We start from the raw sequence: 17,097 nt of genomic DNA on the forward strand, positions 1-17,097 counted from the left end.
AGCCCTTCACCAGCACTTTATTCCTTCCTTTGCCAAAACATCCCCACGTGCCCCCCCAAACCACCTCATTTTAGGAGGTTTTATTCATATCAGGTTTCTCTTGCAGAAGTTTACAAGGACAGAGTTAGTTTAGTTAATGTGGCCTTAGCCATACTAGAGTATTCACTTTAGAGAAGTGTCGTAATTAATTTTCTGTAGTAAAAGTGTTAAGGGCTGGAATCCCCCCTCTGAGTTTCTTCCTAGAAATGGGATTCAGAAAGCACAGGGGACTCCATCCAGCCAGTCTGGGGACTCAGACAAATGTTTCCTGTCATAGATATAGCTAGAGGTCTACTATGATAAACTCAATTGCCTGCTAGTATGTTAATGGTAGACAATGCTGATTCACACATAAGGAGAACCATCTAGGTTTCAGAACTGAATGTTTTATCTAACATTATTTTGAAGTGATTGGTGGTGGTACAAGTTAAAATTTTTAAATTTAAATTCTAAAATTCAGAGTGATTTTTTAAATAATAGCATACACATGGTATAAAAAAATTCAGATGACCATACAAGACAATAAAATCCAAATTTATCTGAGTTTGCAAATCCTCAGCACCCTCCCACATAAAGTGGTAAATGTGAAGACAGGCATTTAATGTTATAGGCATGATGATAATTAGGTACTGAGCAGAAAAGTATCACCACCAGTTTTCCTTGAATGCCCTTCAGTACTTTTAAATTTATAGGATGGTAGACTGGTTTAGTTTAGTTCTCAAAAGTGAAATTTTCTTGATTTTTCTTATTGAGTAAAAAATAAAAAGAGTGAGAGACTGAAAACTACAGCCCACCTAAGTTTAATCATTAATAGTGAGCCCTTCTGTGAACTTAGGTCCTGATTTTGGAGTTTGGAATCTGACCTTTCCCCCAAAGATAACCATTATTGTTGCAGGTTCTGAGGAGGGTCACTCCCTCGCTGCCATTGGAAGAGTCCACTTCTCAGTGACTCCTAGCTGGGAACTGGATGCATTAGAGGGTAGCTAGTCAATATGATTCTTCTTGCTGTGCTTTTCCTCTGCTTCATTTCCTCATATTCAGCTTCTGTTAAAGGTAAGTTTGTGTTGCTTTCTGCTAAACTTTAATTTTAATCGTTGAGGGAGAAAAGTGTGTGTGTGTGCGTGTGTGTGTAGTGAAAGAATTCCAAACTAAGCGATCTTCAAAACCATGTAACTTTGGAATGTTGGTGAAGGCATGACTGGGTTGGAATGAAAAGCAAATTCAAATTCCTACATAAAGAAAACAAAGGTTCCTTTTAGTTTCAGTCCCTCAGACTAGCATGCTTCTTGCTTCATTCTCTCATTCATGGTTTATTTTTAAAAGGGAGAAAAAAAGACACCAACTATTGTTACCTGCTGCTGTTGGTCACTCAATGAATGCAGTTCCTTCATTTGAATTGTAAAAGTAGATTTAAAAAAAACAGTTCTTAAATTTCCTTCTAGTTGCCTAGCAATGTGATATCAAGAAGGATTAGACCCAATGAAAAAGGCATTTGACTTGCCAAAGGATTATGAATGAAATGGTAAAGGCTGTATTTAATTCCATTACCATTCAGAAGTGATAGGACTATCAGAGTTGGTGAATTACAGAAAATAAAACTACATGACGTAGATTTAAAAAGTAACACTTATCTTTGGAAAAATAGTGTTGCTCATTATCGTTTCTATTTTAAGATAAAATTGATTAAAAAACACATGAATTGATAACTTTCAGAGCAAACATTTTGAGTAATGACTTTAAAAAGCTGTATGAAATGTATTAATATGGAATCTTGTTTTAAATCAGCTAGTTTATGCGCGCCTTGAATTTCTCAATGTTGCACCTGTAGAATCATCACTTTTTAGAATCTTTTAAGAGGACTCACTGTCAAAGCCAGCTGACCTAAGAAAAGACTTAGCATGATAGGGTCCAATTTTAATAACTGTGTACTCGTAGTAAGTGATAAAAAGTAATTCACCTGTAAACTTTTAAAAGCCTTTTGGGATAACTATGGCTTTTTTTCATAAGGTAAAGTTTGTCTCAAGATTTTTTTGCACAGAAAATTTCCACATGAGGAAAAGAGACAATCTTTGCTATTGGAGCAATAAAAGGGTGGCGGGGGGGTTAAATTATTTCACCTAAGCAAATCACACTTTAGGTTCTTGAACTAAAGATAATATATATATATTTTTACCAGATTCTAAAATGTTCAGTATTTAAAGATATAGTCCTTACTTGGATGAAAAGAAATTTTAATGAGAAAAAAGTAAAGGTTTGTAAATTATATCTGACAGAGAATTGCTATATAGAGAGCTTACATTTTATTATCTGTCAAATAAACTGTTGAATATTGGAAATATGAATGATTCATACACCATGAGATCAAACCAATACCATGATTATTTTGAGAAAAATAATTGAGGTATAGTAGTTATTGTGGGCTTCTCTTTTTTCCCCCCGTCCTACAAATGAGAACATTGGATAACTTCATGTTTTCAAATACATGCATTTTTAAAGATTTAAACACACACACACAGAGCAGTGACATACAGGGAAATATGACTTAGAACATTAACAGATAGCTACAGTTTTTTGTGTGTAATTTCAGTGGCAAATCCAGGATTTTAGAACCTGAAGCTTATGAAATTTAGGCTCCATCTTTGAGAAAAAAATATCTACTTTTTTACAAAAATATCCTACTTTTGCAAATGTTACTGAAAAAAAGATATGGCGTGTGTACACAACGCTAGGGTCCCCTTCCAAGATCTTGGAAGAAGCCTGGGTAAGTGAGGGCTCCAATGCTTAAGCATTATTAGCATCATGATATAAGCTGCTTATGCCAAATACCATGAATAAAAAGTACAGGACTTGACAGCTCTCTCTTACCCAGATAGGGTAATTTTTTGTATTATAGTACCATGGTTTAATTATAGATTCCTTGCCCTTTGCAATGATTGCCATTTAATAAGCGAATTACATGTGAAGAGTTTACTTTAAAATCAGGCCATTATAAATTTTGGGATGTTATGCATCACTTCAAAACTCATCTCAAATTTAGTTCTCAATGCAACTATTTAGCAAGTCCCCAGATCTGGATGGATGTTGAGAGAGGTTGGACCATAAAGAGGATGGAGGAGGGGTTTAGAATTAGAATGGAAAAGGGTCTATTTAGAAGAGATATGCTGACTGAATGTTTGGAAGACTCAGGTTTTCCCTACCTTTTCTGAATCACATTTTGTAATGGTGGGTCCATTCTCAGTGCCTTCTTTGGGTTTTCTTTATAGTGCTTTTCCTTTTGATAACCTGCCCATACACTTTCTATTTAATCTTGTTACCTGAACTGTTCCTTCACTCCCAGTCTTTCTCTCAGTCCCTGGCCCTACCATGCTTTTCAGTTCATTCACAATAATCATCTTCCATATTTTCTCCCTTATCCTTCATCCTACTCGTTTACTTCCGGCCTTCTAGTCTTCTGCTGGATTCGTAAATCCCATTACCTATCTTCCTTATCACCAACGCAGGTCTCTTCCAGCCTCACCTTTATTAACTTATCTCTATTTTGTCTTTTTGCTTAAGTCAATGAACTATTATATTGATCTAAGTTTAATTAAAGAATATTTGAAGATATTTCTTAAAAAGTTCAAAATTAAGAGTTTTCTTCCTTTTACATGACTAAAAGTTTCACTTGAAGGGGCACCTTGAAGAGGTACTGACTCCTTTTGGGGCTAAAATTGATTTCTCGTTTAATCTACCATCAGTTCCAATTGCCATTCTGCATACTCTACAGAGCAACACCTTAAGACAGAAATTTAGTCACCAGTATAAATGGGACATGCCCCCACTGCCCAGTATTGCCGGATCTCTGAATAACAGAAACAGAAATATCAATAATTATCAAAGAGGAAAGGATAAGAGGGACAAAACTTCAGCACCGTCAGCACTTACTTAAACCATTGTAGGCTTTATCTCCTGTTGAAAGAGGTAGGAAAAAGTTCTAGGAGAACAAAGCCCAGTCTTTCCTGTGCTTTATCACTTCCAAATCATAGTCAGGAACTGATATATATTGTCGCTTTTCACATTCTTTTGACCAGTCAAGTAAAAGAAAAGAAAAAAAAAAAAAGAACAACATGATAGTTTGGAAAGCTTTGGCATTAAAGAGAGGCTACTTTACTGCAAACTTTTCATAGCTACTTTAATCAGAAGACACCTTCAGGTAGTCCACAAAACTTGAATTTTAGCATATTCCAATGTCAAATTCTGCATTATATCTGCTATGTTGGATTATATGTGGAGTCAGCTTTTTTCAGCTGCCATATACTGCTTATCTTTCAGACTTGCTGTGAGGATTAGATAAGACAACATGTATTTCCTTTTTGCCCTATGTGGAACTTGATAGGTGTCATAAAAAGAAGGCCTCTTTGACCAAAATATCTTCCTGGTCAGAAAGCCAGTGTTTGACCCTGTAGCAGTGTCCCCAGTTAAAATGCAGAAGAGGTGGAGATCAGGGAGGCTAGAGGGAGTCCCAGGCTTCACCTCCTGCAAGGTTTCTCCTGACTCTGTCTGCCTTCTGTATCTCATACCTGAGGTTCTGCCTGACTTGGTGTTTGGACACAGCCTGTTTTTGTGTACACACTTGGAGACCCTCTCCTACACTTCCTTCTACTGGCTTTTCTTGATTCCTATTAAATGCCCTATTCCCTTTCCTTGAAGGTTTGTCAGATCATGTATAACTTCACCACGCGAAACTCTCCAGTGGCTCCTCGTGTCACTCAACCAAATTCTAAATCTATGCAAATGTCCCCCAGGTCTCCCAGCCACCCATGGGTACCTATTTGACCTCATCTCCTTCTGCTATGTCTTTCACTTAGCCAATCCCAGCCTCTTTGGCCTCCTTGCTGTTCCTCCATTACACCTGCATGAACTCTCCTCAGGGCCTTTGAACTTGTTACTCCCTCTGTGGAGGGGCGGGGGGTGGGTAGGAATGTGGGGAAGGAGGGAAGGGGGATGCTCTTTCCACAGATATCCATGTGGCTAGCCTAAAGTATCTGCCCAGAATATTACCTTCTCACAAAGCTCTTTCCCTTAACATCCCAGTTCCCTTTCCTGTTTCATTTTTCTTCATTAGCACTTCTAACATACTTTATAATTTGTTTATGTACTTGCTTTTTAAATTTTCCATCCCTTCCTCATTTAAAGGTAAACTCCACAAAGGTAGAAATTTTGTCTGCTTGTTAACTGGTATAGCCCCAGAGCCTAGAAAAGTGCCTACTACCCAGTAGGTGCTCAGTACATCCTTGTTGAATGAAAGAATGAATGAATGAATTCCTAGCTCACTCCCCAGGAATGGAAGAGTTCAACCTAAAGGTTTTATGTGTATAGTATAGGTAAGAGCATGGTCTCTAGATCCAGACAGGGTGTTAGAGGCTCCGCCACTGATTTCCTGGGTGATCTTGGGCAAATTGTATAATCTCTCTGTCCCTCGATTTCTTCATCTATAAAATCAGGCTAATAATAGTACCCACCCCATTAGGTTTTTGTGAAGATTTAATAAGTTAATGTGTATAAAACACTTAGAACAGTTTATTAGAGACAATGTATTTGACCTTTTTTTCCTCTGGGCAGTAGGCACCACAGTAGGTGATAGAGACACTAAATAGTAAAGACTTTTCAGAGGTTTTCTAATTTCTGGCTTTCCAAGTAATTTCACTTCCTTTCTCAGCTGCCTCACTTCTGTCCTAGTCATCTCAACCTCCTTTCCTGTCCCTCTCCCACGTGCATATGTCCTGAGGGAAAAAAAAGGTATGGTTCCCTATATAGTTAACAAGGCAATGCTACCCTGTTAGCACTGAGGAAAAATGTATACTGAAGTCGTTTTTTTACTATCTCCTGCGAGCTATGGATAGAAAACATACAAAGACTTTGTATGACCATAAACTGCAAGTCATCTCTGGGAAAGACTTGATCCTACTCTTTTACATTTCTTTGGGTTAAGATAAACTGACTTGGAGAGTGTATGAACTCCTCCATATATCATTTTTTTTGGTCATAATACTGACTTGTATACTATTTGACATTAAATTATCCCTGCCAGATTAAAGCCTGTGCTAGGATTTTATGTAGGAAAACATCGTTTTATTCAGGAATAGCTAATTTAAATTTACATATGTGTAGCCTTGAAATGTACATTCATACTAAAAGTTTACTAATTAAATTAATAGGATAAAGTACATTAGAGGGATATTTAAATACTCAAAATATCCAATGTAAGGGACTGCTTTCTAACTACTAAAATTACTTTGGCTTTGATCTCTTGTATTTAAATGATATGTTAATAACAAATGTTTTTTATTAAATTATAAAGCAATCTCTGGCTGCATCTCTACTTGAAATCATATTCATTATACCTCAGTAAAGCTGGGGTGGGGGGCAGGGAAGAAATCATATTCATATAATTTAAAGCAATACAATGATATTTCTTTAAAAAATATTCTATAGTTCAACCAGGGCAATATTTAGATAATCTGATTACTGATTAAGAATACAAACTAAGGTTTTCTGAAATGGAAGCTTATTTCTTTGTTGTGGTTTTTGTTGTTGTTCAAGCCAATAATTTCAGCAGATGGAGAAGTAGAACCATGTTTCACTTAGCAAAAATTTACTTCCATTAGCAAACATAAGCTCCCACTGTGTACCACTGTGCTAGATAGCACAGACCCTGGCCTGATGGGTGCTTTACAACTAAGACTTGACTTGTGTCACTATCTTTATGCAGGTCACACAACTGGTCTCTCATTAAATAATGACCGACTATACAAACTCACGTACTCCACTGAAGTTTTTCTTGATCGGGGCAAAGGAAACCTCCAAGACAGCGTGGGCTACCGAATTTCATCCAATGTGGATGTTGTCTTACTGTGGAGGAGTCCTGATGGTGATGACGACCAACTGATCCAAATTATGGTGGGCATTTTCTACCAGAGAGATGCAAAGATTAGATGTCAGTAGTCTTTGAGACGTGTACCATTCAACAGCACTTGTCTGTACTCTTGGTCATATAGTCATTGAATTTTTTATCCATCACTAAAATAAGTAGAGATACAGTTTTGAAGTTTTTGCTAACCAAAAGTGATCTGATCTTTCCAAATTGTTGAAGCAGGCAAATGAAGGTGTATACGGGTGAGTAACTGAAGTATGATGTCCAGTTCTATATGTCATACTAATAGGCACATTAAACTAGAATCCATTTGAAGTGTTCTGAAACTAAGGAGTCTAGAATCCATGTTATGTGTAAAGCAATCGAGACCACTCTAACTGAAGGAGATAAATTGTGACCTTCCAATTTTTCTGAGTTCCTTGATCCAACAGGTAAAATTACTAATGAGGGAGTAAACCTATTCTGCATTCTTCTTGAGGACAGAACGAGGTGCTCCCCTGAATGGCAGTGTTTGGTCAGTTATGATGCTTTAGAGTTAAGTGTTGACAAAGAGATTCAAATTATATGGCCTCTGGGGCCTGTTCCTGTTTCAATATATGGTGAGTCCACATTTGCTTTTCAAGGACCTAAAGGCAATACTTTCTCTAGTATAGTCAGTTCTCCTTCTACAAGTCAGTGTGAAACAGGTACACAGGACCAAGATTTGCTTCATTGTCACTGATAAGTAGTTACTGATATACTTTATAATGAGGTGTTACTGCAATACATTTATCAAGTGATCTTTGCTTCTTTGGTTGTCTCTAATAGCTGTGTGTGTTTTCCAAGTTGGATCAAAATTTTATCATCCACCTCACTAAGCCATTTCTCAATAGAACAGTATTTTGCAGAAAACATTCTGTACCTCTTTGTTCAGTAATCAGACTGTTCATTTTAATTTTGTATGTACAAATAAAGTACAGTGGGGCAGGGCTCCTTTCAAACAAATGGTACAGAAAGTGAAGAGAGCAGGCAGACAGCAGCAGTTCAAAATAAATGAAGAGAGTGACAATGACGTAAAAGAGCTATCTTCTAGCCACAATTATTGTAGACTTGAAGTCACAGATTTCTTTTTTTTTTTAATTTTTAAGAACTTTTATTGGAGTATAGTTGATTTACAATGTTGTATTAGTTTCAGGTGTACAGCAAAGTGAATCAGTTATACATATATCCACTCTTTAAAAAAATTTTTTTTCCCATATAGGCCATTACAGAGTATTAGGTAGAGTTGAAGTCACAGATTGTCTTGATGTCAGTATTTTTACCTAATTCAAAAATCTAATTTTTAATACCTTCTCCATTCTTTTAAAGTTGATAATTAGGTCCTATGAATCATGAATTGAGAATGACAGAAGAAATTATGGCCAACCCTGTTTATTGCTTTACCATTTTATTTTCTAGGAGACTCTGATGGAAACAGACATAGGAAGTTTTTCTAATAGGTTTCTTTCCATGATTCCAGATAAAAGATGTAAACGTCGAAAATGTGAATCAACAGAGAGGAGAGAAGAGCATTTTCAAGGGAAAAAAGCCATCCCAAATCATAAGAAAGGAAAACTTGGAAGCTCTACAAAGACCTGTGCTCCTTCATCTAGTCCATGGAAAGGTAAAAGTGATTCTTGGAGTTTCACGTTGTTTTTTCCAACTTCATATTTTTCTCTCCTTCAGTAGTTATTATTTTAGGTGATCATGGTGTTGCTACTTTTATGGAAAATGGAATTTTTCAAGAACTAATAAACAGAAGTTGCAAATTAAGTGTTTCAGAAGTAAATCAAGGCATTGGATTCACTTATATTTCCTAGCCATTTATGTTCCCTATTTTTATGAAAAATCTTTATATAGGAAGTATATGTTTATTGGTAAGAGACATAATTAAAAGGTACATTCCTTATTAAATTAGGAAGAATTCAAAAGATATTGTAACACAATAGGTCATCAGAGATGATTGGATAAATTCAGGAAAGTAGACAAATTATGAGAATGAAATGATCTAACTTAGATAAGTGATATTAACTTGTCATAAGAAATCAATAAGTGGATTAAGTACAAAATTGAAGCTTTTGAAGGGGTATGGCATTTCTAAGATAGAGTTGATTCTTTAGAAAAGCATTTAGATTATTTTATAGCTACGACTGAAAAGCATTTCATATGTTAAAGTAATGAATGGACACTATAATATACATTGGAAATTTGCTCTGAAAATTCTGTAACTGCATTTCTTACGGTTTGAGTCTAGTCTATTAAAATGGTCTTACTATGTTTGGAATTGAAAAGAAATTTTGATCTGTGAATGATCAAGTATTACATATGTGGGTTTATGAAAAGTATAGATGTTATACTGACATGTATAAAAACATATTAGTATAAGATGAAAGCTTACTTTTAGGAACTGAAGTAGAAAACCAGAAAGGGATCATTATAGTTAAAACTACAAATCTCTAAAATTTCTCTAGATCCAAAATTTCTAGATTCAAACTAAAAGTGAAAACAAATACTTTAAAATATAAATTTCAGACATGAAATATTTTGCTATTCATGATGCTCATTTTTAATAAAGTACTAAAAAGGGGCTCACAAGAAGGATTATTATATCATCACTCTCCTGTAACCAAACATGAATCACCATTTCAAGAATCCTTCTCTTCCTTCTTCACTTGTGAAAATACTTACCATGCTTCAGGCTTTGCTTGCAGACCCTTTCTTTTACAAAGTTCCCACCCTTCTAGCCAGCTGGAAATAACCATCCCTCTTCAGAACCCTCTTAGCACTTTATAGCTCACTCATGCCCCTCATTACTTTCCTTTTGGTCATTTGTGTTCATTGCTAGATTATGGGTCTTGGTGGAGAAAATTGCTGTTCCTCTTGATATTCCAGCCCTTCTACTCCCTTCCTCCTCAAAGCAACCCAGAACCAAGCCTTGCACTGACCAACTTGGTGTTCTGAAAGCCTTTCCCAAACCCCATACTCCCCTGAGCTTATTTCTATCCAAGCATTTATCACAGTGTATTGTAATACTCTCTTTACTTGTCTACCATCTACATTCAGAGTAAGCTTCTCCTGGGTGGCAGTTGTGTCTTTATCTTGTATATTCAGCACCATGTTCATAGTGGGAACTCAATAAATGTTCGTAAATTAAAGGAATGAACAAATAAGGTTATATGGGGCTAAAATGAGTCAGACTTTGAGGAAGTCTGTGCCTATTGTTTGCTTAATAAAAGCTAAAACAGGGACTTCCCTGGTGGCGCAGTGGGTAAGAATCTGCCTGCCAATGCAGGGCACGCGGGTTTGAGCCCTGGTCCGGGAAGATCCCACATGCCACGGAGCAACTAAGCCCATGTGCCACAACTGCTGAGCCTGTGCTCTAGAGCCTGCGAGCCATAATTACTGGGCCCACGTGCCACAACTACTGAAGCCTGTGTGCCTAGAGCCCGTGCTCTGCAACAAGAGAAGCCACCACAATGAGAAGCCCACACACCACAACGAAGAGTAGCCCCCGCTCGCTGCAACTAGAGAAAGCCCGTGCGCAGCAACAAAGACCCAATGCAGCCAAAAATAAATAAATTAATTAATTTAAAAAAAAAAAAAAAAAGCTAAAACATACTTAGTGCTTAATGCCTGCACTGACTGAAGGCATTACATGAATTCTCTCTTTTTCCTCATGACAGCCCTAGGAAGCAGGTGCTACTTTTTGGTCCTCTTGTAATAGATGAGGAAACCAAAGTTAAGAGAAGTAAAGAAACTTGCCTAAGGTCACACAACTGGCAAGTGGTGGAGCTGGGATTTAAAACAGGTTTCTGTGCTGGAAACCTCTATATTTTACTGTCTTTTCGAGCTGGAATGCACTTGGGGAAAAAAAAATGTCAGGCTGCCTTGTAGTCTTTTTTTTATTCTTCACTGTGTCTATTAACTCACTTGGTTTTCATATAGCACAACTTTATTAACAACATGAAATACTGTTATTTTCATCTCTGGCCTTCCAATGTGGCAAGATGCTTGATTTATAAACTATTAATTGCATTTATAATCTTAACGACAAGCCAATTATTTTATAGCCCCTTGGGTAGCGGTTGAGTACAAAGTCTTTTGTTACACATACAAAAGCACTCAGTGCCCTCCCTGTTCAAAGGCTGGGATGGAGCTGCCACATCATTATTTCAGTGACTCCAACATGCCATTTCTACAGGAGCTATTACTTGTGATGATTTACTGTAGCTACAGGTCAAAGTACATTGTGGTATCTTTCAATTACACAATAAAGTACTTGTTGGAAAAAACATGACCCTGGAGACTAAGAAGCCACTTGGACTTTTTTAGCCACATCACTGTCAGAAAGATCATTATTTAAACTATCACTTCATTTTACTATGAGCGAAATTATGAAAGGGAAGACTGTACTGCTGTTTTCTCAAAGAGTATTTTCTATCCCAGGCTCAATTTAAGAAATTTCTGTGATTTCAAGGATACCCATCAGCATGTATTTTTGTCCTCCCAGAGCCCCCTGTTTTAAGCTCCCACATTTACATTGTAAAAGATATCTCATGGAAATACTTACATGCATATTTATTGCACATATTTTTTTTCCATGCCTACTTATCTCCCCTACTTAAATGTTTGGGTATGACTCTAATTTTATCTACAAATCATAGATGAAGTCGGAAATATGACAGTTTTCTGGTTAAGACTGACATGCAAAAGATGCCTCAAGTTACAGTGTTGAATGCTAATCCAATTAACTAGAATATTACCAGACTTCTATTTCTGGTTTTGGCTCAGTATTGATTACATTAGTCATGTGGCTGCCGAGTCTGTCCCTTATTTTGTGTTGTTCCTAGACATTGATTTGCTCTCTGAATCTGGCAGTGTGGCTCCTGTACACACACGGAACCTCCAAAAGATACGTGGCACCTTGAAAACCTTCTAATTCTTTATATATTTCTTCACTTGTCTGTTTTCCAATGTACCATTTCTTAGCTATGCTCTGTCTTAGATACATATGAAAGAGACATAGCTTCAGCTAAGTAGACCAGATAAAATGACTAATCTCTGTTTGCTGAGATCCTTTTTGTTTATTTTTGCTCTTTGACCAGTTAATGAAAATTCGCTTTCTCTTATTCTTAACGAATGTGTAAATTAAGGGAATGTATAGGAGTAATTTTTTCCTACGGAAAAGAAATGCATAATCCCTACTGATTCCAAGGGGAGATTGGCCCTCAAAATTATCCCAGAAGAGGCACTGAGTCTCCTTTCCCACAACCCACCCTTCTCCCTCTATGTTTAGTTTCCTTGGGTTCAGCTCTTAGTTTGTGACTAGTCTACGATGCTGCCGGTCTCTGGCAGTTTGGGAGACTGTGAATTTAGATAAGAGTCCTGTGCTCTTGGATGTTCAGAGCTCATTTCAGAACTGAATGAAGTAATCAGCTTTATGGCCTGGATATAATAAAACTTACTTAGTTCCTGTTGTGAAATAATGAATTTAAGATTATTGTTGTGTCAGCCGTGTGGATTAAACTTCCAAATTCTGATATTTTATTATTATTTTCTGAATTATCAAAACCCTACTCGATTCTAACAGTTTTGACATTTAGCTAATATGGATACCAGTGCTGTCTTCACTTTGGATCTCATTGCTCTGCACTAAAGGAAGAGAATGTAGGCCCCAAATGTAGCAGGCAGACAAAGGAAAAAGAGACTTGTCCACTTTTCTAGTTCTAGGGAAACAATAAAAGCTAATAGAAGGAATGAAAAAAATTTTTTCTGTCTCACAGTTTATGTTGCTCAGCCTTCCAGGAAAAAATTCAGCATACCATTTTCTTAGGTATCTAGCAGTCAAGATCAAAAGCAGTAGGAGTAACAGGAGAGCATTTAACCTTATGCATAGTCTAAAGATTAAATTTGAGACCTGGGTTTCCTGAAATTTTAGGTGAAACTTTATAACTAGTTCAGGCATATTTTGTAGCTTGGAAGCAAAGTGAGGATACTGATGATAGTACAAGCATTTTTCCCACTTAATGGCTCCTCTCACTTTCTGAAGTATTTAAGGCTCAGACCAAAAAAGTCACAGGCCTTAGGCATGTGTGTATTGCTACCAGTAAGCCCTTCTGACTGTGTATGGGCTCAAGCGATCCAGTTGTAAAGCTCTGTTAATCCTGATATTTGCAGATCCCACACTCCCAAATATTTGAAAAGAAATTTACACTATAATTCCTAAAAGGAAAGAAGACCTAGTTTACAAAATAGAACATCAGAAACTCAGCCTTGGTTCTGAGAAATTGCCAGTGATTTGTTTGAGAATATGATGCCATGGATTTTCAGACACTGAGATCACTATTCCAGTTCCTTTTTAAGCTGGACAAACACAATTCCAACATTTATAGGTTCATCCACTGTAATGACTAAAATTGTTTGCCAGATAAAGTACCTAATAAATCTATCACTAGGCAGAGTATATGTAGAAAATAAAAATAGAAAACTTGAGGTACTTGTTAGGATAATTCAGGCAAAGTATTTTCTTCTTCTAAGGGATGAGGGAGTTTTCATGTACACTAAATTGTTCAGATTGGTATTAATTGAATTTATTGCATAATGACTGAGCTTTCAGTTTTACTTGAGAAGTCATGGTTGGTTTTAAAGAGAAATAGGAAGGCATTCAGGATATTTCTGGTAGAAATGCCAGCTATAATTATCATAGACCTTGGGAATTTTTACAGGGAAGCTATGTCCAACCTCTCCATTTCTAAATCATGTGACATGTTTGGAGTCAAAACAGAGTAAAAAATGACAGCCTAGTATTTTTATCCTTGTTTCCTAAACATGAGCTAAATGTTCAAAATGGTATGAGACATCGTTATTACCTCTGTGCCTAGAAATCTCAAGGATGAAACAAAGCTAAGATAAGCCATTTACTAGTGCAGCCAAATCACACTCACCTTCCTCATTCCAACCTCTTTTTCCCACCTTCTGAAGAGAAACTCAAAGCAGCGCGTGGGGCAGGCCATGCAGTGTTAGCACCCTAAACCTCAAGTCTTCCAACCTTGTATGTCTCCTTATACCCAAGGGCAACATGAATGCTATGGAGGGCAGAACATCAATCCTGTGGAATTTTTTTTTTTTTTTGCGGTATGCGGGCCTCTCACTTGCTGTGGCCTCTCCTGTTGCGGAGCACAGGCTCCGGACGCGCAGGCTCAGCGGCCATGGCTCACGGGCCCAGCCGCTCCGCGGCATGTGGGATCTTCCCAGACTGGGGCACGAACCTGCGTCACCTGCATCGGCAGGCGGACTCTCGACCACTGCGCCACCAGGGAAGCCCGATCCTGTGGAATTTTGACCATGGGCATTTTGGCCACGTGTGGGCCCGTATCATAGCCCTTAGAGGCTGTGCTGCCTCAGGAGTCTCAAGCATGGGGATTGCCATTCTCTTCCAAGAATCTATTTCTTTGATGTTATTTTAAACCTTGGTTAGTTTTTGTTTCAAGCAGAATCACAGGTAGAGAATACATTGACATGTTTGAAGAGAATGTTCCTGATTTCTCTTCCTTGGGCAATCCTTGTTTTCACAGAAATCCCACCCCGTATCGGTGCTCTCTTTCCTTCCCTATGTTACGCTCATCATATTTAGAGCCTTCATTAAAAGTCTCCTGAAATGTCGTATTTGGACAGTCTAGCTTCTTAGAAATGTAAATAGCTTCTTTTCACAAAAAAAAGAAGTCCCAGCTTTGGACTAACAGATCTCTTTCTCCCAGAATTGATAGGGGGTGAGAATCTAACCTTCCCTGCTATTTATTTAACCAAATCTGGTAAATGATGCATTTTTGCTCTATTTATGTTTGTCCTTTTTTTTTGCCTAGGTCAAAGAGTTCTACTCCTATCAAAATGAACCAATAGCCATAGAAAATCTCAAGAGAGGCCTGGCTAGTCTATTTCAGATGCAGTTAAACTCTGGAACTACCAATGAGGTACTTACTAATATTATTAAGGATCCAGAAACGTATTTGTCAATAAAGTTACCAAAATTGTTTATATGGGTTTCTATCTGCAGAAATTCTTAGAATTTAAAATCTTTTTTAAATTCTAAAATCTAAAAGATTCTAAAATCTTTTCTTAGGTAATGCTTAGAAAAGATGACTTGGGTGGTTATCTCATTTACATATGAAACGAATTGCCGTTTACCCCAATTTGTATTTGAATACAAGGTAGAGGGAATTAGAATAAGTCATACTGAAGAGACCTATAGAATGACAGAATGATAGAGATGCAAAAAACCTTGGAGGATATTCCAGTGGTATCACTGTGCATCACTATCCCATGGGGAGCTTATTAAAAATTCCCTGGATTCACTGCAGAGATTCTGATTAAGTAGATTAGCATCTGTATTTTAACAGTTTCTCAGCTAATGTAGATGCATTGTCAGTTGGAGGAACCACTGGTCTATACAAACCCTCTTCATTTTATAGATGAAGAAACCGAGGTTGAACTAGGGAAGTTGAGTGACTCCTTCAGTACCATACTTGGAGTCAAAAGCAAAGCTGAGTCCAAGTTTTCTTGTCTGAATTCAGCCAGTCCATCAGTGGGTGAGAAAATCTGATGGCAAGGCTGGGCCAAGGGAATGCTGGTTAGCTTTCTAGAATGAAGACTGGGGGTGGTGCTTGTAGAGGCCAGAGGGAAGACTCAGAGATGCTAAACTGAGTCTGTACTGAGATACATTTGCCTACATTCAAACTGTTGATGTGACTTATAATGAGTTGAATTAATCCCACAGGTTTTTAAGGATTTCGAATCATACTCAGATCATCAAAGCATGTGAGCGCACACACACACACATGCACACGTACACACAGCCTACATACAGCATTAAAAGTCAATTCCCCTTGCCACATAATTACCCATTTACGAGAGGTTTTGATTATGACTAGGCCATTTGTCCAGTTCCTATTAGACATTAGAGAGAAGTAGGAAATCCTTTATTATTCCTGGGGCAATATGAAGGCACTCATAAGACTCAAACAAAGGGAATGGAAAAGAATCCACACGCTGCAGGAAACACTGAATTCTTCTGCCTTCCTAGCTTGTCAGCCTGGGCAGAAAGTCAGTCCCCCATGACATATTAGAACCCCAATTTTCAAGCCACTTCCCACTGGAATTCAAATGGTCCATGTGAGAATCCCAAACATTGTATTTTTGCTTTTCTTTTTAGATAGATATCTCTGGAGATTGTAAAGTGACTTACCAGGCTCATCAAGATAAGGTGGTCAAAATCAAGGCCTTGGATTCATGCAAATCAGAGGGTTCTGGATTTACAACCCAAAATCCGGTATGCTTGCTATTACTTTCTTTGAGGCAACCAAGTAATTACCTTTTGTAGAGATTATTTTAAAATAATAGGTGAATAAGGTAACAATATAATTTGGGAACATTTATAATTTTTAGTTTAGGGTATTAATTTTGTATAATATCAAATGAATAGGTTTATCTTAATATATTGTAGGTTTGGGTGACGGGGAAGTTCTTGTGAAGATGAAAAGATAATTCACTATTTGGCTTGATTCAAAGATAAAAAGCTAATTACTTGTTACAACCACATATATTTATTTATTTAGGTCTTGGGTGTCACTTCGAAAGCCACATCTGTCACTACCTATAAGATAGAAGACAGCTTTGTTGTAGCTGTGCTCGCAGAAGAGATACATGCTTTGAGGCTGAATTTTCTACAAACAATTGCAGGCAAAATATTATCAAAGTAAGATAATGTTAGAATTTAAGTTTTCTTTACTGTTCTTTGATGTATTATTATACTTGGTTTAAAAAAATATATGTGTGTATATACACGCACATGTATATGTAGTGCTTCCTCATTTTGACTGAGTTCTTTTAAAACAGTGATTATGTCTGTTCATCTTTATTTTTCATATTATCTACAGTAATATATGGCATGTAATAAATACTTAATGTTTTAAAATAGAATTTCATTAAAAATAAATTGTTAATTGAATAGAATTTAAATTTTGAAAAGGCAAACTACTTGATTCATTCTCATTTATTTTCTAATTTCTCTGTCAAATGATTTTAATGTTAAGCGTTAAAAAATGGTGACATTTGTGAGTTCTCGCCTCAAG

At 37.0% G+C, this 17,097-nt stretch overlaps 1 protein-coding gene across 1 annotated transcript in view; it reads left to right on the forward strand.

The window, feature by feature from the left end:
• The first annotated feature begins 1,031 nt into the window (after nt 1–1,031).
• Nucleotides 1,032–17,097, forward strand: part of MTTP (microsomal triglyceride transfer protein) — a 44,569-nt gene continuing 28,503 nt past the window's right edge. The window contains exons 1-6 of the mRNA XM_065877827.1: nt 1,032–1,092; nt 6,791–6,978; nt 8,451–8,594; nt 14,833–14,940; nt 16,179–16,295; nt 16,582–16,721. Coding sequence (XP_065733899.1) covers nt 1,032–1,092; nt 6,791–6,978; nt 8,451–8,594; nt 14,833–14,940; nt 16,179–16,295; nt 16,582–16,721 — 758 coding nt within the window. The remainder of the gene's footprint in view (nt 1,093–6,790; nt 6,979–8,450; nt 8,595–14,832; nt 14,941–16,178; nt 16,296–16,581; nt 16,722–17,097) is intronic.

This window comes from Phocoena phocoena, chromosome 5 (genome assembly GCF_963924675.1).
Source record: "Phocoena phocoena chromosome 5, mPhoPho1.1, whole genome shotgun sequence".
Taxonomy (NCBI): domain Eukaryota; kingdom Metazoa; phylum Chordata; class Mammalia; order Artiodactyla; family Phocoenidae; genus Phocoena; species Phocoena phocoena.